At 36.2% G+C, this 27,351-nt stretch overlaps 1 protein-coding gene across 4 annotated transcripts; it reads left to right on the top strand.

The window, feature by feature from the left end:
• The first annotated feature begins 335 nt into the window (after window positions 1–335).
• On the top strand, window positions 336–27,351 carry LOC105042569 (uncharacterized). Of its 4 annotated transcripts, none has more exons than XR_012141054.1 (14): window positions 336–607; window positions 4,146–4,257; window positions 8,720–8,832; window positions 9,626–9,748; window positions 9,842–10,053; window positions 11,458–11,533; window positions 14,055–14,141; window positions 14,272–14,352; window positions 14,448–14,480; window positions 23,460–23,513; window positions 23,620–23,661; window positions 24,464–24,557; window positions 26,510–26,588; window positions 26,674–26,691. XR_012141054.1 is itself a non-coding variant. In XM_010919850.4 (14 exons), the coding sequence occupies exons 1-14, from the start codon at window positions 443–445 to the stop codon at window positions 26,908–26,910; spliced, it is 1,338 nt and encodes a 445-aa protein (XP_010918152.1). In that variant the 5' UTR covers window positions 337–442; the 3' UTR covers window positions 26,911–27,351. The 4 variants fall into 4 exon arrangements, 3 of the variants coding, with proteins under 3 accessions (XP_010918153.1, XP_073112924.1, XP_010918152.1); XM_010919850.4 differs by lacking the exon at window positions 24,464–24,557 and adding an exon at window positions 26,821–27,351 and having other exon boundaries at window positions 337–607; window positions 26,674–26,744; XM_010919851.4 differs by lacking the exons at window positions 9,626–9,748; window positions 24,464–24,557 and adding an exon at window positions 26,821–27,351 and having other exon boundaries at window positions 26,674–26,744.

The raw sequence follows: 27,351 nt of genomic DNA, 5'->3' as shown, positions 1-27,351 counted from the left end.
CTAAAGAGTTGGGAGTATCCAAAGTTGAAATAATTAATATATATGTCACATGTGATGCAGCCTAAAGAGTTGGAGTGCATTGCAGGAGAATTGTCCTCTTATCCCAACGTGCAAGCTAAGGCTATTTCTCCATCAGACCATCACCATCCCTCCCATTTATTGGTGAGTGAGCTCAGTACAAATAGAAACTTGGCTAGGACGCACCATCATTCAACCCAGCTCACTGCCGGTCGAATCCATTCCCCCAAGCAAAGGCAACCCTTCCTTTCTTATCTCCCTGTGCCCTTCACTACCTTTCTTTTTCCTATTTATTAGCAGCACCTCCTCAGTCTCTCTCCCAGTCTCACCTTCCAAAGCTAAGCTCAAGTTGTATAGTGACAAACTCACACAAACACACACACACACACACACAGATAGAAGAGAGAGAGAGAGAGAGAGAGAGATGAAGGAGCTGAGAGAGTTGGTTCACTTGTTTGCATGCGCCTTCCTCTTCTACTTCGCTGCTTTCATGGTGATTCCGTCGATAACCGACATAACGATGGAGGCGTTGTGCCCCGGTAGGGTTCAATGCTCGCTGGCGGTCTATCTCAGTGGCTTACAACAAGTGGTAAACTTCACTTTCTTGGCTCTCTTCTTCCTCCAGGATGAGTTTTTTTTTTTTTTTTTCTTTTTTTTTTTTTTCCTTGCATGCTTTTCTTTGATGCAATTCAAGAAGGAAAAAGGCTTGCTCCCAAGCCATTGCAGTATGGCGGGTATCACAGGTGGGGTAGCACTTTCTGAAAATACTAAAAAATTGGTTCCTCAGATTAAAATACAATAATGATGTAGCAGCTTATATATTAGGTACAGTGACAATATATAGAACAGCTTATGATGGAGATTAATTCTTATGATATATATATATATATGAGTATTTTAACTTCGTATAATACGGTTTAGTATGTAGTGATATTTAGTCTCATGGCTTTCTCTATAAACTTGATATTTGATTACCTCAGGAACTATTTTAATATTCTTTTTTTTTTTTTTGAGAAACCGATATTAAAAGTTTAAGATGAATATCTGCATGAAAATTACTATATACATACATACATACATATACATACATATATATATATATATATATAGAGAGAGAGAGAGAGAGAGAGAGAGAGAGAGAGAGAGGCCATGGTTGTCCTAAACATGGTACATGAAGTATAATTAGATTTATATGTGCATTAAATATTTAATTCAAAGCAAGCGTCGAAGTTCCTGCAAACTCAGAGGAATCTATAGACAGTAATTAATAGAAGATTAAACGCAATAAATTTTGGCTGGATTCTCTTTTTTTTTTCTAATTAAAATAAAAAAAAATAAAAATGAGAAAATAACTTTACCTTGGATGCCTGCGTTATAAACCAACGAGTAATCCATCTCTCAACCTAACGCAATAGTTGCATTAGATACTAATATATCTATATTTATATTTATTTTATTTATTAAATATAAATATAAATATAAATATCAATCAGATATAAAAATTTATATTTATTTTAAATAAATATAAATATAAATTAAATATCAAAAATATTGATAAAAATATATAAATTAATTAAATATTTAAATATTTTAATTATAAATCAGTTTGATAGTATGATAAGATAAATTTTTATTTTTTTAAAATTTATAAATATTATATAAAATTAAATAATATTATAAATAGAATCAAATATTTGAATATGTGCTGAATAATTATTTATTCATATTTATATTTTTATTTTATAAATATTAATATTAGATGATATTTAAATTTTAATATATATCTAAATAGATTTAGATATGAGATCGGACGCACGTTCTTCTCCGGATATCTCAAACCAGAGACGTCTTTTCGAAGGTGGATGTCCTTCGGATATGTCGCATTAATGGAGACTGCGAACGGAATGTTCCTGTTTGGGACCAGATCTTTCGGAAGAATGGTAGGACAGAACGGCAGCCGGCCACCTAACTTTCTTTGAGATATTTTTTTTTTTTAAAAAGTGTCCACAAGTTCAACTGCTGTTTTGGTGCACCCTTAGCTTTAGCTCCCCAGCATCAAAGTGATGACCTGCCCCCTTGAAAACGATTGTATGAATATGGCCAAGTTATGAAATTGACGTATAGTCATCAAGATCACTTTTGGTTCATCTTCAGCAACAAATTAAGGGCTCTGATGAGTCTCGATATTTTCTATTATATATTTACATAATAGAATGGTAAATAATGTCATAACAATCACCATAGAATCGGAATAAGTGGTGGGAATTTATATTTCAGATGCTGATTTTAAGAAGGTAATATATTTCAAAATCAATTTGACATGCCGGCCCATTGCAACATAAATTTCTGTCAAAAAAATAAATAGTATGAAAAAAAATATAATTTTTTTATTATCCATTATTTGCTACTATCACGACTACTAATAGCCATTCAAATTAACAATCAATATTTTTTTGTGCCGTCCACGATTGATCTAACAATTTCTGATGCATGGTGCAATAGTAATTTTTTATGCATTAAATCAGTCCCACATCATACGTAGAAAGTATGCTATCAAATATGAAGAACCTACTGTGTCATGTATTGCACGAATCACAAAGCTCATGACTTAAGATCGGACTTCTACAATCCAACCACAGAGATGAGAAGATCCTGATTTTTACACTTCATCAACACATATTGCATGGAATCTAGCCCACCACCCAAGCATATTAGAACCAAGTATATGGTGGATGATTAATTTGATCATTCAACATAGCTTTGGTTACATACACATTTGAGATGAACAAGAAGTATGGCATGCTTTGCCCAAAAAAAAAAAAAACAAGAAGTATGGCATGCACCATGATCTACTATTGCATATACATCCATGGTGAATGGCCAGTACTACATTGGACCAACAAACTTCCAACAAAAACCTAATCCTGACCCTCTCTATTCAAGTGTAATTGCTAGAGGACAAAGTGGCCTGTGCAGTGAGGATGTTAGAGGAGTATGGGCATATTCCTACCAAGTATAATAGTGCAACCGTCCAAGTTGAAAATGAAAAAAAGAAATGTTCATTGGACCAATGATACCATGGAATGGTTTGCACATGAAGTCACATGGTTAAAAGTGCACCAAGCATTTCATAGTCAAAAAGAAATTTAGACTTCTAGGAGTGCAAATATAAATATAGTTATTATTATTATTTTTAATTTATGTAGAACCTTGGCTTGATATATGCAATACATATGGTGTCGAATCAAACTACATTCAAAGCAAAGCCTGATTGAGATGTTTAGAAGTTTGATGAGTTCAATAGTAGATGGATTAAATGCCGGTCATTTATATGTTAGCATGATAGATAAACAATGAACTCATTCCTACCTAGTGGACCACTCACAATCTTTATGTCACTCTCATCTCACGTATGAAATCCTAAGTGAAAACAACTATCCATTGGGAATCTTGCATAGTATTTTCATATCTTTGTCAACTTATTTAGAATTGATAGCGTACATCCTCAAATACTCAAATTCGGTTGAATATAATGCAAATAAAATACGATAAGATATGATGTAGCATAATGTAACATAAGTCAATAAAAACACTACATGATGGATATAATTAGTGAGACTATAAGACTTTTTGATGAAGTTTTTTTTTTTTTTTCTAAAATAATATATTAAGCAGAGCATTGCTTCAACAAGTTGTGAAATAAAACCTTAACAAGAGATGCATTTAATGTAATATTAGTGAATCATCACATTAAAACCTATTTGAGAAGACTAGTTACACAAATAGTTTCATATAACTGTCTCAATATATATCTAAATTGGTATTTTTTTTAAAAAGCGAGAGATTGGCCACCATATAAAGACATGTTTTCTTGTCACAATTATTGGACATACAAAGGAATTGTTGCGAATCTACCCTTCTCCAATTTTGGTCCATCACCTTGGCAAGTGGCCCCTCATTTCTAATATTTATTTCTTGGGACCTAATAATGTTCCATGAAAATAATTCTTTAACTTGTTAGTAATTTTTATAGAACAAAACTATAAAATAACATGCCATAAGTAGTTTATGAATGATATGAAATGACTAATTTACCTAATTAACATCCAACAATCCATTTCTTGCAGATAACAGGGTTGGGAACTCTCATAGTAACTCCTTTGATTGGCAATCTATCTGACAGATATGGCAGGAAAGCCTTGCTGACCCTTCCTATGATAATTGCTATTATTCCCTTAGGTATGTATCATACTCCATATGCTTTGAATAAAGGCTGATATAACTATGAAAGAATTTTCTGAAAATACTCAAGGAATATTACTTTGGTTGGAAAATAGATTGAATAATTCAAACATTTTACTAATATAAAGTTTGACTTGGAAACCACTGAAGCACAGAGATTTGTTATACTGGTGACATGCAGTTGTTTCTAGGTTTTCTTTTATGATGAAAAAAGAAAGAACATGATGCTCTATTAAGAGGTGGCATATCTACTATATCTTTCTTTCATTAAAGTTTTAGATTATTGTTGATGGGTTACATAGTATTTGCATCCACCAAGTCTCATTCCGTATCAAGAGACTTGAACTTTAAATCTTACTTTCATCAGTGTTTGGGGATTTTGGAGCATTTTTTGAGGAAGGCTTATCCTTTATATTGTAGCCCTAAGCCCATTGACAATGAGCCTTTCCCTTAAGCAAAAAATAAAAAAAATAAAAAAGATTAAAAAAAAACTATTAGATGGATCATAGTACATTAGGAGTTAGTAAATAAATCGAAAAGAGAAAGTCTTTTTGCACCGCATACAGTGCAGCAAAAATATACCGTCCCTTCTTATTGGACCACGTAGCCACCACTTTCTAACGCACATTTAATATATACAGTTATATTTTTTTTATTTGAAATTTTAAATGATGAAAATATCTCTATATTTTAAAAAAATTATGGTATCTTGTAGTATATTATAACATCTTATGGTCAAATTATGACTTTCTGCATAACAGCAAGTTATAATTTGGCTACAGAATATCATAAGGATAGAAGGAATATTTTCGTCATTTAAAATTTTCATAAATTTTTAATGATGAAAATATTCTATTTTTTTATGATTTTAAAAAAAAATTATGATTTTATATTATACAGAAAATCATAATTTGATTGCAGAATATCATAATTTTTTCAAAAAAAAATATTTTCATCATTAAAAATTTTAAATAAAAAAAATTATATGTATTAAATTTGTGTTGAAAAATGATGACGACGTAATCCAATAAGATCGAATAATATGTTTTTACTGTATTGCATATGATGTTCAAAAAAATTATTTAATTGGAAAAGTTAAGTTAAGATTACACTAAATCCTGGACATCTCTTTTGGAATTCTCCGGAAGGATTGTACACATAGCTTTTAAATTTTAATAAACACATTGTTATAAATCTATGCAGTGCTCAATTTTTAAGTGCAAATAGAAATTGGTAATGTATATTACTTATTATTGTCACGTCCCAATGACATGAGGCACTGTACAGCAATTTTAAAATGAAAAAGATAAGATTCTTGAAGTAGTAATGAAGTAAATGTACAGAACCCGCCAACTGCACCAGGGTTCAGATAGAAGTGCTTGTACGATCATAAAATATTAAAGTATTAGATGCATCCTTCAAAAAAAAAAAAAAAAGTAAGAAAAGATGCTACAACCGCCCCATTATACTTAGTGGTTAAGATTGTAGGGGCATGACATCATCATATATTAATAATACTCTTTAGACACCTAAAACCAATTTAGATGGAAATCATTTAAAAAAAAAAAAAAAACTTTGTTAGAGATGGATAGCTTTTTTTTTTTTTTTTTTTTTTTTTTTGAGTTGGTGCAGGGAGGAGGGTTAAGAATAGATTTGTAGGCAATAAATATAAATTAATGACAATTCAAATAATTTATCTACTAAAAAAATAATGACAATCTAGAAGAATGCTATGAAGTAATGTTTTAGAAATTTCTACTTAAAGGGAGCTCACTATGTATCTCGGATAAGTGTGCTAACCCTAATTTTTTATACTATTTTTGAAATTATTAGTTTATAATTTTTAATTTTAAATGCTATGCAATGTCATGGTGATTCTGTATCTTGTTATGTGAATCTTAATCTTCATGACGACATGAAAGCTAATGAAAGAGGGCAGGTGGTGGTGGTGCCCCAAATGGACCTTTTGGTTTTTTTTTTGACTTTGCTTACACCACACAACTTGGAAAAATGGTGGTTGTACGACCTATTCTTTGTTTTGTTGTTTAATGGGGTAAGCTATGCACCACTTTTTTTGGATGCCCGTAGTGCAAAGCAACATGAGGTTTGCAAAGACTTGAGATAGGCAACAAGATGTTCCACTTGTCTCCTTCCCTTTATTTTCTTTGACCTAGTGACAAGCAAGGATGGAAACTAAAAAAATCAAAAGAAGTGAAATTGATTCCATTTATAGTTTATTCTTCTCTGCTGAGCTACGAAGATCTTCAAGATCGTATCCACAGGCGATTTGAGCCACCCTTTTCTCCCTTTATACATCTTTATCTTTATTTCCTTTAACTTTGCTTGTTCCCTCTGTCGGTGAGAATCCGATAAATATGTTATTTAGTTTGACAAAGTAAGATTCAAAGAAAAGTGACGAGAGATGTGGATAATGTGTTATGGAAGCAAGGGCTGAGCAAATAACTGGAATTCAAAAAAATCCATCCAGTCCGATCCATATGAAACTGAATCCATATGAAACCAAACTTAAATCGAATTGAATCGGATTGTGATTTGTAAAAACTTTGGTTAATTATGATTAGGTTTGGGTTCTACATTTTTAACCCTTATGAAATTGAATCCGACTGACCGATATAGTATTTTCAATATTTAGACTATTTAAAAAATTAAATATTAGTAATTATGACATATTATGTACTAACTTATGGATGTTATGAAATTATTATATTCTATTTTCTATATGAATTAAATAATATATTGATTTGTGATGTTAAAAATTAATATTGGATCAATATTAAAGTTCAAACCGACACAACCCATCCAAATCCGGTACAAATTGTTAACTTTAGTTTCAAACGATTTATATATGATAAATGGTCAGCAATGGATTAGATTTTCTTCAATTCGATTAGATTTAGTCGGATTAAATTTTTTTCTCAACCTGACTCAATCCGACCCATGCTCAGCCCAGTAGAAGTACAAAATTAAAGGCTTAATGATGTACCTATATTGTTGAGTAAAGTTCCACTAAAGCCCATATCTGCATTCCAATATTGCAACTTAATTATCATTGTAAATGAAACAATAGTCATTGTTTGTTCTGATTTCACCTAGACTAGGCATATTTAGCAAAAAAAAAATGATGACTGGTGTGACAAAAAACTAGCCTCTTTGATCCAACCTAACCCACTAGTCAAATTTTAGAACCTGCTTCCTTAATCCCTCAATCCAACTAATACATTCTCAAGTGCAATTATGGTTTAGTTTAGGGTGAATTCAAAAGAAGCTGGGACTTGTGCTATTATTGCCTCAACCAATTGATGTAGTCATGTGCATAGTAATGCCTCCATTAAAAAGCAGCTACATGCAATAGAATTTATAAATGAACAGTGTTCGATGATATCTTGGAGTCAGCTAAACAACCAACATTTTCTAGCTCCTTTGATAAGTAAATGAGATCCGAAGTTAAGATTGAATTTTTCTTTTTTTTTTTTCCCCCAAGTTTTGCATTATGATGGTAATGTATTGTTAAGGTTTGAAACCTCTACTAAGGATGAATCCTTGGGCAAATGAGGCCCACTAGTAGAGCTAGCAGCTATTGGCAGACCAAAACTTGAGATGCTTCTCAAAACTTGGCTTAGCTGAGCTTGGACATTAACTAGCTGAAGAAATTACTTGTCATCAAGCTTGCTCAAATGCCCCAGTTATAGGCCTGTTTAGTTGTTCATAATTGGGCCCGCAAGAGCCCACTTTAGGAAAAAAAAGCTCAAAGTAAAGTGGGCTCTCATTCAGCCCACTTGCACCAAACATAGACTGGGCTGAGATCTCAAGCCCAAGCAGCCACTGCCTGGCTTGGCCCATTTTTTTTTTAATTGAAACCAACCAGTGAACAGGGGTGGTCTAACTAGTTTTGCAGCCACAATTGATGCCTCCAAAGAACAATTCAACTGTATTCTCACTCATGCTAATCACCGAACCAATGGAGGCAAATACATTTTGTCGTGACATCAGGTCATAATATTAATCCCAGCAGTTGTGAATTTCACAAAATTATAATTTCTTACATAATTTTGATTTCATGGTCATGGATTCGCATTTATCTTTGCCGAATACATAAAACAGGGCCTTTCATCTTTTTAAAATATGAGTATCTTCTTTGAGAATTCATATAGTTGATAAGTAGTGGCTTTGATCAATCTCTATGGCTTTTGCTTATATTGTCACAAAGTTTTTGAAAATGTAAAAATTAAAATATGTTCTTTTTATTTTTTAAAATAAAAGGAGAGAGCTCTTATTCTATTTACCAAGTCTAGATTTTTGAAGTTGCATCATCTATGGATTGGATCCAAAATCTCGGTTGCTAAGTAGAAAGCCTAACTATAGGAGAAAACTCCAATTCACTAAAAGTTAAAATTTATATTACGAAGAATTATTGTTCACTATCTCATTATTTTTGCAGCTATATTGGCTTATGATCGTTCGAGAGCTTATTTCTATGCTTACTACGTCATCAAGATGTTTACTGGAATGTTTTGCGAAGGCAGCATGCAATGTCTTTCACTTGCATACGTGGTAACTACTCATAACACCATTCCATTACTTTGACAATATATTAATAATCGAATAAGTTAGTTTCAATATATTATTATATTTTAATAATAATGCATGTACAACAATATATTATTATTAACAATACATTTACACAAACTACAACTCAACTAATAAAGAAGCTAGTTTTAATTATATTTGCTTTATTGTCTCAAGTTTTAGAGAACTTAACATGAGAATCAAAACTAATCATTGTTGACGGCTCAAGAATGTATATCCTCGAAATCAAGAGATCATCTCTAACTCTAATGCCCACCAACCGAAGATGGCCTAGGACATTATGAGAATGTAACCATTACCTATAGTGAAAAAGAGATCAAATTGATATGCGATGATAAACGAGTTGCATTATTTAAATCATGTGTAAGTTAGCCTCCCAACTATTTCCATTCAATGTTAAAAAAGTGAAAACTAAGACTGCAAGTCTCTAACAATTTACTCTTCCAATCAAACTTTTAAAGGATTCAGAATAAGGAATTAGATCAAGAAAGCATATGAATGCCTGGTTTGGAGCAAGAATAGCGGACTTGTGTCCAAATCTCTAATGAACCGAGACACATCATGGATTATTTATTGGCTTCATGTCGTCCGCTTGGACCGCCGTAAAATTTTAAATTCGGCCGGGACCGGGCAAGGCCATGTGATATACACATCGGATTACCTGCACCAATCTCAAAGTCATTGGTTCACTGTTCTTGATTTCGAACGCGAATTCGAAAGCCATCGGTACGTTACCCTTCGTCTGTCTCTGGCGCAGGCGGACAAGGTCGGCGAGCGGCGGCGAGCGGCGGCGTTCGGCGTGTTCTCCGGCGTCTCTTGCGCCGGATTTGTCTCCGGCACCGTCGCCGCCCGCTTCCTCTCCACCTCCTCCACCTTCCAGGTCTCTCTCGTTCTCTTCTCTTCTTCCTCTCCCCGTTCTTCTCTCCCTTTTTCTTCCTTACCCTCTCTCTTTCTCCTCCTCCTCTGCCTTCAGGTTTCTGCCACCGTCGCCGTCATCGCGGCGGCCTATATGAGGCTTTTCCTGGTCGAGACGGACCGTGGAGCGGCCGGCGGCGGCGAGGAGGAGGAGGAGGCCTCCCTGCCCCTCTGTTCCTCTTCGTCTTCGGACAGCGGCTCGTCTCCAAAACTGCCGGCCCTGCGGAAGTTTCCGTCTCTGGAGGACATGATCGGCCTTCTGCGGAGCAGGTATTTGGGTTCTTCTTTTATTTGATTTCGTTTTTGCTTTGTTTGCTGTTAGTTAAGATCGATCCTCGGTCCCACATATTTTTGATTCTTGATTCCATTTGGTTTGATTGATTTTATTTTCTTGGATGGGTTGGAATTGGGAACGGCATGGAGAAAACGTTAAGCTGTTCGCTAATCTCAATTTTGACTTAAATGGTTCCGGTCAACTGCTTTCTTTTAATAGAATTGTCTCGCTCGAGTGCATGGTGATCGGTTAGCAACAGAAGGGATAGCAGAAAAAGTTCTCATTATTATGTCTGCAAGATATTTGTGTTTTTTCTTTTGATATGCTATGAGAAAGGCATCATTCTTAAATTAATAAAATGCTGTCTAGTGATATTTAGGTGCAGACAGAAAATTTATCTTCCCATCATGAGCTTTTGTCTCCATAAACTTGCTGTAGCTCATGGAAAAGTTGAAACTTCTGGTGTATATTCTTACATTTGGGATTATTTGCTTTCACTTGATCTTGTTTACAAACTCCTCTTTACCTATGTCCTGTAGGCATTACGCACATGTTGTTGTTTTCTTTTTTGGGTACCTTGCTTTCCATAATTTTGGAGGAAAAGAATTTATGGGAGATTGTCCTTGCAAATCTTATCTGTGCAGAGTTGACTTTATGCATGAAACTATGACACGTTCAAGTTTGTTTACTTGAATTATCTTACTTTCGGTCCACCATTGACTCCTGCATTAAATTTCTTACCAAGGCAATTGAGAAGCATACATGAAACAGATAAGACTGGTTGGAGGCAAGGGAACCTACCGGTTTCCTTACATGGTCTTGATGAATAGAGAAGAGGGCAAGGTTTGATATGGTGAGTGTATCAGCTTGAGGCACAAAGTATATGATAAAGAGAATTTACAACATGATCCCCATTATGGTAAGGAAAAAAATGGACAGGAAAATAGTTTTTCTTTTCTTTTTTTTTTTGAAATGTATTTTATTTTTAAATAAAAAGATCCCTTTTTAGTCTTTTTCTTAGGAAATTTAGCTTTGACTTTGACAATAATGAGACCTCAAATTGTGATGACTAAGCATACAAGATGAAGTAAAGAAAGGTGTCCTTACATACATCTTCTTTTCTTGTTGTTTTTTTTCACTCTTGTACAGTTACGAGTAAGTGATTTTTCTTATAGACTGATAGAAAGGGGAACCCTAGTATGCCAATTCTCTGTAAGCTTATTAATAGAAAGGACATGGAGCATCATTGTGTTTTAATACATAAGTCCTTCTATTGAAATACATATATTGATTCATTGTTTCACAAGCTGAAACATGTGTGCATTTCCATACCAAATTGACTCAACTTCTGACTGATGTTTTTACTGGATAATTCTCGAATTTGCTGCCTTATCATGCAGCTTGACCTTGTCAAGAGCAGCAGTTGTTGTATTTTTCAACAGTTTTGCTGAAAGCGGCGTTCAGTGTGCATTATTGGTACCTTTCACCCTCTACTAATTTGAGATTGTTTTCCTATTTGCTTTGCCTGCAATAAATTGTTGTTACCTAGAAATCTGCAATTGTCTTATTCTTTTGTTAAACTTGTCTTATTCTTTTGTTAATTAAAAGTACGTAGATGGAAAGAAATAAAATGATCAAAGTTTAAAAAAGATCCAAGGAAGCTGGAAGCAAGTATCTATAGAGCAGAGTTTGATATAAAACTCCTTTTTGTTAACTATGTTGATTTCTGAATTTACCTCTCATGCAATTAAAGTGTATATTTCATAGTTATTGAATGGCCTACACAACTTTAGCGATAGACCTAGCCTATTGCTTGGGAGGTTTCGCAGCTCACCAACATGCCTTTCCTAGGTGACCTATCCAGCTGCACAACATTTATGTGATGTTTGAAGATAATGTCTTGGTGTTCATGTGTTCCTGCCTCTTGTTAGCTAGAAACTCATATATAGGATGCTGTGCCCAACTGCATGCTTTGGTATCTCTTATGAAACTAGTTCCCACACCAGCTTCTTATTGAAAATTTATATTTGAGTGATCCGCTTGCGCTCGGTTGTGTCTAAATTTGTATTTGGCAAATGTATAATAATTTACCCTGTTGTGCTGAATAGCTATTCTGCTCGAAATTTTTTGAATTGCATAGCACAAGAACCAAGAAGTCAGCAGTTTCTGATCACTGGATATAACTCTTAGCCTCTATTAAAGCAGATGAATGTCAAACAATTTGGTTCCTCCTTGGGAGCCCGCTGAAGTCATGAGAAAATTCAGTTGCCTTTAACAATCACGTGGTTGGCATGATAACTTCACATTAAAAATGAAGACGATGGTGTGGAACTATGAAAAGTTACACTTTTTCTTGGTTAGGCTTATTACAACCAAAATCAAGCAAAACTAGTGCCTCTTAGGTCATCGAAGGTTTCTTAGATTTTAGATGTTCGATAATGAGATATTTGTGATTTGAAGCTTTAATTTAATGATGCAACTGCTTTACATACTTCCTGAATAAGGCATTTTTAATGCTTATGTCAATGAGGACTCATTTTAAGGTTAAAGGGTGTTGTTCAAACATATGCATCCCCTCCAATGTTTCTGTTCCCTCTATCTTTCCCTCCTTTCCTCTCTCTCACAAAAGTTATCTTCATCACCACCCTGTAAGCTTCAGTTGGAATACACAATATGTCCAAGGTGGTTCCATGATTTCCTTGACCATAAATTTGTCAACAGTATATCTGTGCTTATATACCCTCTTATAAATAATTGGTAACCACCTCTCCAAAAGGAAAGTAGTTGGATATTGTTGCTTCCAAGTTCAATATTCTACTGTTCTGCTAATTATTCTCCAAATCATTCACTGCACCTCTTCCCAATTATGCAAAGTTACTTTACTGTGAAAGTCTTTGGTGCTTTAGTTCCCAATCCAATTAACTTGATACCATGAGAAAATCCTTGGGTTGTTTTCTGTGGAAGAAGCTTTTTTTTTATTATTAAATAATCTCTGTTATCCGAGTAGTGTCCCAGCAGGACCTCCAACATCTTAAGGAGACCCAGAATAAAATGATAGTATGATGGCTATTTTCCTGTGATAAATTTAGTCAAATAAATCCTGTAATATGTAAGAGGACAGCTCTTCCGAATAGGCAACGTGTACCATCTAAGATTTTGCTAGTTAACAAGACCCAACTAAGAAAAATTAGATACTAGAACTTGCGAATTTATGATAAATTGAATGCCCCACCCTATCTCCTAGTGACCATTTTTTTGGCAAGCTAGCTGTTATTTGGTGGTTCGGCAAGCTTTGCTTGATAACCATAATCTAAGCCTTGAGAAGAGTTTAAGACAGCAACTTCCAGAGTTAATTCAAAATTGCACCTCAAGATAGCCATATTGCATTTATGGGCAATTTATTATAAGCAGGTTTACCATCCTTAAATGTCACCTTTTTCCTATGATATAATTGCAAGAGTAAATTGAGACTGAGCTTTGCTATACTTTCAGCTCTTTAATTTTTTTGTATGCTGATGGGGGTGAAACCAAGCTTCTCAAATGTATTTCACTAATTACTGTTTTAACTGTATGCCAACCAACTCATCAACTTGAGCAACTGAAGTGAAAGCCTAATGGACGTGCTTGTGGGCCTTCTGCAAATTAATCTTATGATCTATACACCCTACAGATAAAAAGCCAATTTCTGATATTCTAACAAAAATGTTGAACCATCACTTAAACCATATTTATGTAACTGATTTATAAAAGAATAGGTAGTCTGCTTTTCAACTTGATGGAAACTAAGTCTAAGCTTTTGGACAGCTCAATGTTCGATAATTAAAATGAATGTATATTTGTATCTGCTGTTTTTTCCCATATATTTTCAACTCTATTATGAGAAACAAATCAGGGACTTATGCATTTGCAGATTCCTTCATGTATAAACTTTAATTTCTGCGTGCCTGTCTTATGAAGGTTCTGATTACTTATCAGTTTTTACTTGATATCGACACAGTACTTCCTAAAAGCACAGTTTCAGTTCAGCAAAGATCAATTTGCTGATCTGTTGCTGATCGGCGGGATTGCAGGAGCTTTCTCACAGGTATGATTTTTCTGTGATAATGCTTGATGCAGTTTGCTTGTATCACTTTTGTAAGCTTTCACAGTTACTCATGTGCATGTGCATGTACAAGCATGTAGCTAGAAATCATCTAAGAATACTGGTCTTGCAGCTAGTCCTGATGCACTTATTAATTCCTACTTTGGATGAGGAGAAACTCCTTAACATCGGGCTCCTAGCAAGCTGTGCACATGTAACTTCCTTTTATTTTCATATTTGATTTTTTTTTACTAATCAGCCTCTTATTACTTAATTCTGACTTGCTGAAATTTTATCAAAAATCTGCAGATATTTCTTTACAGCATTGCATGGTCATATTGGGTAAGTTTTTCTCTGAGCCCGTTAATTTGCATGGGCATCTTTCTCTAAGACTGTTTGTCTAATCTTGATGGTTATCTATATTTAACTATCCATTTCTTCTAAAGTCTGTTAATGTATTGTCGGACCTGTGCATTCATTTGTGCACACACACACATAGATATGTGTATGTGTGTGGATTTAACTGTCCATATCTTCTAAAGTGTGTTAATGTATGTTCAGACCTATGTGTTCATTTGCGCATGCATGCACACACACGTGTGCAGACACACACAGACGCACATATTATATATGGATACATAAATACATAAAAATGGCCATACAAATTTGTAACTTGTGTTTTTTCTTCTAATTTTGGATGTCCATCTGTCAGTATCTTTGCTATAACTAATATTTATTTTTTCATATCATTTTTATATGATAAACTCACCCAAGAAAGTTAGTTCTCTAATATGCTGTGCTTAGAGATAATTCATCCCATCTTTACTCTGCTTCAACATATGACTTTGAAACGACTTCATTCAGAGTACATAGAGCTGATCATGGGCCTGACAGCCTGTCACCCTGCTGAGCCGAACCCAAAATTCGGAAGGCTTGGACACTAAAAGTAGGCCTGTGGGATGGGCTTGCGCAAAAAAAAAAAAAAAGGTCCAATTTGAAAATCGGGCCAGGCTAGGGAAAATTAAAAATTGGCCCAGTCTGAGATAATTATATATATTTAATATATTTTATATGTTAATTATATTAACTAATTGTAAATTATAATAATAAAATGTTATGCTATTCGTTAATGAATATATCAATATCAGGTTTGTTGGGTGGGCCTAGTATTAAAAAATAAAGACTAGATGTCCAGGCCGGGTCAGGCCTGGGCATAAACATTGGGCCTATTTTCTACTATGGAGACTGGCCTAGCTTGACATTTGATCAGCTCTAATAGTACATTTCATTTAAGGCAGTGCTGATTTTTATCTGTAATACTTGCTATGGGACACATGCAAGTGGTGCAATGCACATTTGAGGGAAAAGAGGAGAGTTAGGGCCTGGGAGGAATAGATATGTTTTTAGAGAGAGTCCAATTTTGTTTGGAAGTTTCAGGAGAGGGGCCGATCTGATTGGAAATGAGGCATACAAATTTGATCGTTAACATAGGCTAGAGAGTGAGTTGGATAATTAATGTATTACTTAAGATAAGTGGGAGTGTGATCTTTATATGAAAAAGATAGACAGAACCAGAAAGAAATGTTTCCTCATTCTAAAAGCCATCATTTTCGTATATAGTATAGATAACATTGAGTCAAATTTACCTAGGGTAAACGCTAACAAGGGCTAAGATCCATATGAACTTTTTCATCATTCAAAACTCAAGTATCAATTCTAGCATTTTTAAAATTGTGTCTTGACTGGCTAGGGTCGCTTTTATCCTAGAGTCATTCAATCTCCAATGTACACATTAGGTGAATTCCAGCAGTGAATTAGATAAACATAGACTAGTATCAGTGCTTCAAAGTTGACCAGGTATATTAAAATCTAGGAAGCATAGATACTTCAAATCATTTTCTATGTCCGTATTATATCTATATCAAATACCGATAATCATTGGATACTTCTCGGATATATGTTCAATACTTGTGCTAAATATCCCTTTTTTAAAAAATTTCAATTTGCTTCGGATACTTTTGGGATACACTTTAGATACATATATATATTTTTGTGCACGTATCTATATATTTCTTGACGTGTTGTAGTTGCACCATATCCTACATTTGTAAGATTTGCTATGTCGACATGTCTATATCCTATATTTGTGTCTATGCTTCATAGGCTAAAATGCTATGCATTTTTGTCTGGCCTTAATATCCATTCATTACTTATCCAAAATTGTCATCTTTTCATCTAAATGATCTCAAGCTTCATGTAGTTTTTTAAAATTATTTAATAATATAATGGTAAAAATAGATACATTGATCCTCCCTATCCCCCTATCTTCTTACACCCTTCTCTCTCTCTCTCTCTCTCGCCCTCCTCCCCCCTCCCCTCTCACTTCCTTTTCTATGGGGGAGTGCCTCCTCCCCCTCCGATCTTTCAAGTGATTTTTAATTGCTTAATAGATCCTTTATGAGTATGCAATGGCTTATTTTCATAATCTATCTTTAAACCTACAGTGCATGTATTGTGTTTTAGAGTAAATTACAAAAATCTCTCTGAGAATAAGTTGAAAATCTACAGCTACATCCTTAACATTTTAGTCAACCCTACAGTCTGACTCATGCCGTTAGACAGTCCGTTAATATTAACTTGGATCTATTTGGCACGTCCTTATAAATTTTTGAAATGACCAAAGTAGCCTCAGACAAAAGATAAGAAATAATTCTCTAAAATTAGGTCAGAGATGTCCATCCATAGGGAGTTGTTGTGCTTGGTAGTGGGCAAGATCGATGGAGGTGGGCTTTCATCATCATCTAGACCACTGAAGAAGGGTCCGTGAGGAGCGCGGAGTGCTTCATGGCACATGGGGGTCAATGGGGCTGGTGCTGTAGTCGAAGGAGGTGGCGGCAAAGCCCAGGAGGCTCTCATCTGTCACGACAGAGCCGATGGCGATGGTGGAGGTATGGATCCTATGGCCATCGATGTCTCACGGAGACCGTGACTCCCTGCCCTCATTGATGGGCCCATGCTGGCCTCATAGCTCTTGGAGAGAATCGCACTCCAATCAGTTTTTGGTTGGAGGACGTCGCCTTGAAGTCCTTCCCCTCCTCACACGCGCCCTTCCACCGGGCCGGCATACGGTCGAAGCCCATGTCGTTGAAGCTTTTCCTCTCTAGCCAGACGCTGGTATCGAGAACTCCCACCACGACATTGCTGGTGGTGTTGGCCTGGGGGACAAGGCCTTCGCTCTTGTCGAGGCCTAGGAACTCTAGTGTCCGAGTGGTATGGAGCTTGTACTAGACCTCTGGGAGAACAGAGAGGACACCATTAGGGGATTTCAAGTCTTGGGCCTCAGTTGGGGTGAGGTGAGCGGAGAAGTCATGGGCGACGGTGTCATAGGAGTAGAGGATCTCAGCAGAGTCAGAGGTGGAGTAGAGGGAGGCGTCGTACCCATTGCCGTGCTCGGTGAAGGTGGCTGGCATCTTGGAATTGGCCATGTGGACGATGTATGTCACCCACTTCTCTTTTGCTGTCGCCATGAGGAAGGATAAGGAGGAGCACTGCCGTGGATGTGGCCACCAATGCCATCATTAGTCTCTTTATTGCAGCAGCATTGGGGTGATATTTATATAGTTAAAGGGGGTTGGGTGGGTGAGGGAGGGTCGGAAAGGGGTTTCGTTTCATCTGAAGGAATGATTGTTTGGTGAAACGAGAACAAAGGAGAGGGTAAGGACAGCAACAGGCAAGAAAAGAGGAGAGTGGGGAGGAAGAGATCATAAGGGAGGAAGAGATAAGGAAGATAGAAGGAAAGAGTGATGGGACGGTCACATGGGTTTTGTCTTTTTTTAGTATTTGTCTTCTAGCGATTATTATTCTGTTTTGAATATACATGATGAAGAATCTCGAAAATAGTTTGTTCCATGCCACTCTCCTCTTCTCTGTCCGCTTTAATTGCCGTCACAACAAAGTTGATAGAGTACAAGAGCGAATAGGAAAAGAGTGACAATAGCTAGGAGAGAACTTGGGCGGCCTAGCGATGCTGGATGACATCATGAAGCAGCTCAAGAGCCCGAAGGCCTCCCTAGGGCCGCCCCTCCCCAAGCCCCAAGCTGACGATGCCCTCTCCCTCTTTGCCGATTGGCTCCTTAACTCCCTTCCCGTCATCTCTTGCTTTGCCCTCGTCCACCCAAGATTTTGATCTCGCCTTTTCCTCCTGAATGGCGGCAATTTTGAAGTCCCAAACCATCCACTACGTTGCGGCATGCGCATGAGCTCAAGGAGGAAGGGACTCGACTGTGAGCCCTTGTTAAAAAATATGGAGGACAATTTGGTCATTTTATAATTTATAATCTTTTAAGTAAGGCCATTATATTTTCAGGCTGTAAGTGTAGGTTTTTCAAATTATTGGATGAAAGTGTAATAAACATAAACTTCAGGGGGTTTTTGTAATTTACATTATGTTTTATGTTCCATATGTTGCAGAACATGCTCAAAATAGTCATTTAACTTATATCATTGAGCCATTTCATGGTTCGTGTTAACTAACTATTAGACCCAAAAGCTCAAGCTATCAGGAAAGGGTAAACAATGTATGATATATCAAGTAAGGTTTGCCATCTCAGTATTAAACCTTGTACTGGTACCAGCCTAATATAGTTTGGTATGCTCGGTTTGGTAATCAGTCCGGCATACTAAGCATCGGTATAGCTCTTGTATTGTATATCAACTTGGTACCAATATGATACGGTATGGTTGGCATGCAACTAAATAAAATTTGAACTCGTGACCTTTAGTTCTGATACCATGTTAACTAGCCATTAGACTAGACCCCAAATGCTTAAGCTTGTGGCAGAGGGGTCAATGATGTGTAGAAGGCCTTAACAATTAGAGAATAATATATTCCTAATATAGTTCAATGATATTTGATGTGTATGCCTGATAATGTTTTAGTAACATTACAAGGCTGTAAGAAGTGTGAATTCAAAAATTGGTAGAACAGAATGGTACCGTCAGTATTGTACCCAAGGTTTTAAATCTCTGTAAAACGGAGGACATCTTGGCCATCCCATCTTGTTTCTATGAGAAAATAGGATCAGAATAAGGTTGGGACTCTGAACTCATCCATGCGGGAGGAAAAGGAAACACAGAAAAAAAAATGAAGGCAAGTTAAAGAAAAGAAAAAAGTGAAAGGAAAGAATAAAAAGAAAAAGTAAAGAAAGGAAGGGAGAAGCAAAAGAAAGAAAGGAAGAAAAAAAGGAAAAAGGAAAGAAAAAGTAGAAGAAAGAGGAAAAAAATAAATAAAGAAAGGGATTAGAAAAAGAAAGAAAAAGAAAAGGAAAGAAAGGAAGGTAGAAGAAAAAAAAAGAATGAAAGAAAGAAGAAAAAAAAGAAGAAAAGAAAGGAGAGAGAGATGAAGGATATCTACTAGGATATAAGATCAGAACCACCATCAGGACAAGGTGGGACAGTAGGGCATCTCATTTCATGGAGAAATTGGGACACCATTATGTCCCATGAGATTTAAAATCTTAATTGTATCCTTCTAACATGAAATTGACACTTATATAGATGCTAGGGTGTTGAATCAATATAAGATTAAGATGTATTGGCCATCTAGATCTATATCAAATAATATCAAGATTGGTATGCCAATATAAAGCCTATCCCAATCAAGAAGGCAAACTTCTTTTTTTTTTTTCCAAAATCACAAGAGTGGGGGCAAAATGGCCACCTCAATATATTCCGACTAGTATGAGCCAGACAACAAATTTTTTTTAAAAAAAAAGATGGAGAGCCATGTTGGTTGATGTAGCATGAAATGTGAGACAAATTAATCGAACATTCAGCCTAGTTCAAAATCTTACTAGGAACAGAGTTGCTGACTCAATAATACAAGGAAACATGCTAAATCATTCAACCATATAAATATAAAAATTAAATGAATAGTAATGCCGACTGTAAAGAAATGAAATCTATTAGACTTTTGACCAAAAATGTTTAAACTTTGCATCCATCTATCAAAATACTTATAAGCATTGACTATGAGTGGTAGGGACTATGAAGCAAAATTTATTCGTTATGTTAAAGGCTATTTAATCATATAGTCAATTTGGCTATAAGACAACAATGTCAATTAGATCAATAAAATAGGCAGTCAATAAACTTCAATTTAATTCATATCCATATTGCTTATTGAAGAAAACAAAAGAAGTTAGACTTAGTCTCTGTATTACTTATCAAAATCTCCCACCAAAAAAAAATGAAGAGCAAAAGAAAAGCAAAACTAAGGTTTGTGGACTTGGTATGAGAACCCGTGCCAGGTAGCTGATGGTATGAATCGGTACGGATCCATACCAGACTGAACCGGCGCGAACTGCAAAGAGGAAAAGAAGCGAACCGGGAGGAGAAAAAGAGAAAGAGGAGAGGGGGAGGGAAGGAGAGGGAGAAGGGGGAGGGAGGGAGAGTGCGGCCAGAGGAGACGCCGGCGGTGGCCACAGGCGAGCCACCAGCACGCTTGGAGGGCCGCTAAGGCTCCACTTCATTCGTCGATCCTCGATCGAGAGAGATAGAGAGGGGGGAAAGAAAGAAAAGAAAGGAGGGAAAGTTGTCGGACCGGCCGTCGGAGGGCTTCCGATTGGCCGTTATGGTAGTCAGACGGTGCAATTGTGGCCTCCGGTGCCATGAGCGTGAAACAGGGGCGATTGCTCTTGTTTCACGAGATTTTTTTGAAAAATTTCGATTATAGTGAAACCAGCAAATCCATCATCAGTTTCACTATTTTTTAGTTTTTTTTAAAAAAAAATTTGCTAATATTGCCGGTTTCACTATTCATCTTCCTTTTAAAAAAAATCCAACAAGTGAATAGGGGTGGTTGCCCCTGTTCCATGGCCGCAGCTCCATCCGTGCATTTTCTGCTATTCGATGGCCACGGTGGCCACCCAGCGCCCTCCGACAGCCCCTCCGCTGGTTGCTCTTCCCTTTAATACGGTCGCTCCCCCCTTTTCTCTCTCTTTCTCTTTCAATTAAATGTCCTATCGAGCGATGCTGAGCCATAGAGGCCTCCGCGGCCCTTTGGCGGCCTCAGTAGGCCGTTGCCAGCCTCCAACAACATCGTGCTGTCTCTCCCTCCCCTCTCTCTCTTCCTCTCTTTCCCTCTCTTTTTCTCTCCCTCCTTCGATGTGCCATTTTCCTTGGTCGAGCCATTCCAGTTTGCCACCATGACGGCTCGGAACGCCTTGAACCATCCGGTTCGGGATGGTTCGGCATTCCATGAGCAAAACAAACCCTTCAAATTTGCATACAGGTGTGGTGCTAGTTTGCACCACCATCGTGAGAGTTGGTAAGGTATGGGTCAATACCATATTGATGCTGGAAAAGACTGGTATTGTCCTCATGCTGATATTTCAGTCCTTGGTAAGAATGAATGTGATTGAAATTTTTTTGTCAAAACTATTGCAGTTTTGTTGTAGCAATAATTTGCTGGCAAAATATGCCTTGTGGGCATGATGTAGGAGAAGTTGGCACTTGGCAGTTTAATCGTTATTCTATTCAAAATCTTTTCAATCACACACCAAATTTAATGGCTCTGCACTATCCTACCAAAGGCATGAATGAATAATTATAGCTTTTAGCTAACATATAAGAATCTAGGATAATGAATCATCCAAGATATATGTGTAAATTGCTATTTAAGATATGCATGCATAGTCTCAAGTACCTTGATAGACAAGATTCATGTACCTAAGATTCATATATTCAAGATCTGTATGGTATATGAACATACGATAAAATAGAAATTTGGCAGCTAAGAAAAGGGAGGGAAAAAAGTCAAAAGACAATTGAAAACTCACAAGAGGAGAACGATACAACATTCACTATAATCTCTCTCTCTCTCTCTCTCTCTATATATATATATATATATATATATATATCTGTCTATCTATCTATCTATCTATCTATCTATCTATCTCTCATGTTGGTGAGCATAAAAGAATTGCAGTTCATAGTACGAGATGGAAGCATATCGATGGGCCTGTTAATCGGAGGAATTAGCTTACTAGTAAAAGAGAAAAACAGGATCCTACCGAAAAAAGAAAAAAAAAAAAAGGAGGGCTTTACTTGGATTATGTGCTGACTGCTGACCAACGTATACAGTGTGGCATGAAGCGATTGCACTAAATTTCAGGAAAGGTTGGCAGGAAAGAGAAGGGGAGGGGGGGAGAATGTGTTGCAACATAATGTCTCCCTACTGACACTACTCATCTGAGAGTTTATTAGCATCAGTATTTCTCAATATATGAATATTGGTGTATGTTTGATTCCTGGAAGAGGTGAGGAAAACAAAAGAATTCTGACAAATCTAGTTCTCTAGGTGTTTGGATGTTGGGAAAACTAAAATAAAATAGAAATAGATTTCCACACTTGACTAGATTTTTTCTTTTTCCTGGAAAAGATTTTCCTTTTCCTTTTCCTTAGTTTTCCTGAAAACAAACATACCTTAAGGAAAAAACTAAATCTCAATGTTGCCTCGCTTCAAACTTAATATTCTTTCATTCTGTTGGAAAATTAGCAAGCGTTTGACCTAAATTTTCTATTATATTAGTAGTTATTACTTAGTTTTATTAAAGTAGCTTTTGCAACTTTTCAATCTACATTAAAGCTTCTTGTTTACCGCTTGTAGAAGACTATTGTGTCATCTATCGCAAGGATTTAACTATCGAATTAAGAACCTATAGTTGTCACCCATCAGCAGGTATGTACCTCAATATGGGGATGAAGAGGGTCGGTGAGCCTCCATACAAATAAGCAAAACGAAAAAAAAGCCTACCAAGCATTTTTTGTGTTGATATGCCTTGGTATAGTGCAGCATGGGGTTATATACATTGACGTGGTGCAATATGGGATGTTTTGAGGCTGGCTTCCTAAAATTACTTTATATCATGGTCCCCTGACCAGTCAGCTAAAAGCTATGAGCAGCATTTACTTGTTCTGCTAATACCTTGAAAAAGTTCTGCAAATATCTTCGCTAGAATTTCTTGCGGCATTTTCTTATCTACCAGTTTAGGATGGTGTCAGCAATTAATTGCCAGTATTTTTTACAAATGTGGATAAAAATCTATTTATTGATGGCATCTATAAGTGCTGTTAAAGTCTCAATTCCAGGACTTTTTTCATGTTTTTTGGTAGCACTTATGTTTGCCAATAATGAACCATTTGCGACATGTGAGGAAATGTTGGTAGTAGCTGCATTTATAGGTGCCTAAAATATATATTTCAATAGCTCTTATTTGTTGGCTTTTCAATGAAGTGCCACTAATATCATTTAAATTGCAGGTTCCTTATCTAGCTGCTATATTTATACTTCTGAGTGTTTTCATCCAACCATGTGTGAGTGCTTTCTATTGATTGCTCTAGATTTCTTTCCTTCTTTGCCTTTTTTTATTTTTTTGTGGAGCATAAATTCTTCGTCGTTGAATGCCCACTCTTTGAGCAGATAAGGAGCATTATATCCAAAAAAGTTGGACCAAGTGAGCAGGTACTAACTCGTCGTGTTGGAAGTTTGTTTTGGTTTAGACACCAATGAACTTTGTTATAATCTAAGAATGCCACATTCAGATCGCTGATTTATCTGTTTGAGACATTTTACTATTCTAGTTGCATAATTTTTTTTCACATATTTCTTGTTCTCTATTTACATTTATGGCCTGCTAATTTATGTAGTTCACCTGTCATCTTGCCTGTTTGTCTAGGCAATCTCCAACAGAAGAACTTAGGTGTTTGTTCCTTAGTCATATGTGCTTAACCCACAAGGTAGATCTCCCTATCCACCAACTATGTTTCCAGATCCCGTGGCAGGCCTTTTTTATGCTGAAATATTCTTCGGCAAGTATTTGACAAATCAAAAACTGTGCAGACGTCCATAGCCTTCTTCACTTAGATTTATACTTTATAATCGAAACCATTTTGATGGAAAAAAACTTCAATGATTATCATGGCAAATTATGAATATTTATTTTCTTAGATTTGTGTATGTTATTCTTGAAGCACTGCTAGAGAAACCAGGTTTAGAACTTCTATAAAGTACCTACATGAATTGAAACTCTGATTATCGCATTTGTTAGGGTGCAATTAATTATAAGTGAATTTACTGGTTATCACCAAATTACTAATCTTGGTTCCAATCAGACTCATACCAATATTTAACTATTTTTTTTCTGCATCGATTGCTTATCCTCACCAAAAGAGGGCTTTTTTAAGTTTCTACAGTGGTTTCAATTTTCAAAAGCTGCCTGTATCAGCCCCCTTACCAGTCTGTACATGTGTTGGGTGTGAGCCAGTATGGAAGGATAGTTGAACTAGCCCCATATAGGAACGAACCAAGCTGCTGCCTGTTACCACTGTGTATAAGTGTTTAAAGGCCTTTTCAGCAAGGTGGGTACGAGTTTACTGAGATTCCAGGAGCTACTAAGCCCATTTCTGAAATTCAAATGATGATCATCCAATTTTTTAGACTAGAAAAATTTTCTATCTTAGTAGATAATCTCTCCCCTTTCCAATTTCTTGAACAATTTGAGGATAAATTAGTGTTTAATTTGAAAAAACTTAGGCTGATATGTTATTCTTGGACTTGGTGGTCTTCATTCGCTGGATTCATGTAAATCCAAAATAATCTGAGCAAATGGTGTTTGTTTGATGCTTTTACCATATTTTGCACTAAATAAGGATTACAAAATCTTCAGCATATGTTGAAAGCCATGACTTGGGATCACATTGTTTTCCAAAAACATAGAACTAAGACAATAATGCACAAGAAAAATGCAAAAAGGAGGCCGAACAGGCCATACTAGCAAATGTTGCTGTGACATGTGACAGGTGTGAATCGTCCAAAAGAATCTGCCGTGAGGACACATTTTTATGTACATATAGATATGTACCACTGTATGCTTATAGTAAATAAAAAGCTAGATCTATGCTATTGAACTTCATAAAATCTGGTAAAATGTTTACTAATTACTCTGTTAGGCTTAAAAAACTTTAATATGGAAGTTGACAAAAAAAGATCTATCATAATTTGACAATACAAGTGTCAAGAATTATCATGAAGTGTGATCCAAATGTCCAAGTGCCAACATGTTCAAAAACCCAAAATTTGGAGCATCCAAGTAACACTATTGCCAAAGGTGTACCACCCTATCAAAGCATATTTATGTATAATATATCCATCCCCTTTTATTGACATGGCTCACATGACCTGTGGTCCATACAAGTTTAGTACATGATTTTTGAACCTCAAAACCAACCGTGACCAAAAACTAAGTTGGGTTTATGATTCTGAAAAATTCTTGAGTCTTGCATCTTGTTCCTTATGGAGAAAGAGATCTAGTTGATGGAGAGGAGATACGAAAAAAACAAAAAAGGTGATACAGGGTAGAAGAGATATTATAAAACCCACCAAAGTAAAAGTGACAACAAAAAGGAGAGGGCACTACTTAAATTTATTCATGGCAAAAAATAAAATTGTTTGTCCAACATAAGCATAGCATGGCAAAGGCACACATTCCCTATTCCTGAACATCAACTCAATTTAGCTTGAGCCTACAACTACTGAAAAATTGTTTTGTGCAACCTGTTAACCTGTTGATCAACCTAAATTTCATTACAGAAAAGGTTTGAAACCCTACCATACACATGACCCTAAATGACTTTGTATACAACTGTATATTTTTCCTAATTACATCAAAGAAATGGTGGCCCAGTTCATGAGGCTCTTGCCACTGTCGGGTTTGGGAAGGATCAAATATATGCAGCCTTACCCCCACATATGGAGAGGCTGTTTTCATGTTTTGAACCTATGACAATTAGGTCATAGTGGAGCAACCTTGATGTAGTTCCAAGACTCGCCCTCTTTTCCTGGTCACATCATACACCTTACTAATTCCTGCATGCATATTCGGAAGTTATACATCTGCATATTTATATTACTTTGCCCTAATTAATATATAACACTGCCTAAAATTGGCAAGGATGCACTTTTGCATTATTTAGTTCTAAATCTAACATAAGATCGATGGCCTCAAGACTATATGAACTGTTATAATCAGGCGGCGGTTACTTTGCATTAACATCAATCTTAGAAGACTGATTTAATTTTAGCACAACATCTTTTATGTTGTACCTGTCTTTTATGTTATACCTGTCAATATTATCTGCAGTTCTACCTTTTGGTGCCCATTCTGGAGCTTCATTGTAATTAAATATTTAACCTGGTATCCATTTTCACAAGATTCTGGTTTCTCACTGCTTGAACTACTGTTATAAATCCGAGAGATCTTTGCTCTATCTCAATGCATTCTTGGTTGGCTAGTAAATCTTGCTTGTTTCAGGGAATGGCCCAAGGATGTATAACTGGCATCGGTTCATTTGCTACAATTATGTCTCCATTACTTTTCACTCCTCTAACAGGTAGTTGATTAATTGGTTATTCTTTAAAACACTGTGGTTGTATAAAAAGTTCAAAAACTGAAGGACTGCCTTCTTTTCCCTTCAGCTTGGTTCCTGTCAGAGGATGCACCATTTAAGTTCAAAGGCTTCAGTATCATGTGTGCTGGATTTGCATCAGTAAGCACTGAGTCACAATCACATTTCTACAAATTCTTGTAGAGCTTCTGGTATCAATAATCAAATGTTTGTGCAGTTGATAGCCTTCATGCTCAGTATTATGATGAGGGCTGCACCTCCAACTACAAGCCAGAAACTTGTGAATGCCGTTTATGTACAGGCCTGATGCTCAAGAATGTGAATTAAACTCAGCATCTCGTTCAGTTTTTCATATACTCGCGATTGGTTGAATGTAAGCAAGTGGCATATGAGAAGCAGAGATTTTGCAAACTGCTTATCCTAGACACTTGCAGTATCATTCTTGTGTGGACTTCTCTGCTGCTCTTGAGCATATAATCTGACAAGTTAGAAGGCAGCTTGTCCTTGGTTTGAGGCCTCAGATGGGGAAGGCAAGATGCAGTCATTTCTTGTAATTATGTTAATCTAGATGGCTGTTTTCTTTTTTTTCTCTTTGGGTTTCTAGTCTCCCTGGTGTGCCACTGCTGCTTCTTCTTTGACATATCCCTGTGCTGTTACAGTGATTCAACAGGTATGAAGCACATCTTCTTTGTATTCTGTATAGAGTATAAACCAAGCACTAACCATCAAAAAAATTAGTTTTCTACGA

The sequence above is a fragment of the Elaeis guineensis genome, chromosome 4, assembly GCF_000442705.2.
Source record: "Elaeis guineensis isolate ETL-2024a chromosome 4, EG11, whole genome shotgun sequence".
In the NCBI taxonomy this organism is placed as follows: domain Eukaryota; kingdom Viridiplantae; phylum Streptophyta; class Magnoliopsida; order Arecales; family Arecaceae; genus Elaeis; species Elaeis guineensis.
This window is presented reverse-complemented; position numbering and strand designations above follow the sequence as displayed.

Bases quoted from the DNA above. Each gene is read 5' to 3' on its own strand.
- LOC105042569 (XM_010919850.4), top strand. From the start codon at position 443: ATGAAGGAGCTGAGAGAGTTGGTTCACTTGTTTGCATGCGCCTTCCTC. The intron at 14,481-23,459 runs GTAAGTTTTTCT...TTTAAATTGCAG, and splicing joins GCATTGCATGGTCATATTGG to GTTCCTTATCTAGCTGCTAT. The intron at 23,514-23,619 runs GTGAGTGCTTTC...CTCTTTGAGCAG, and splicing joins GTGTTTTCATCCAACCATGT to ATAAGGAGCATTATATCCAA.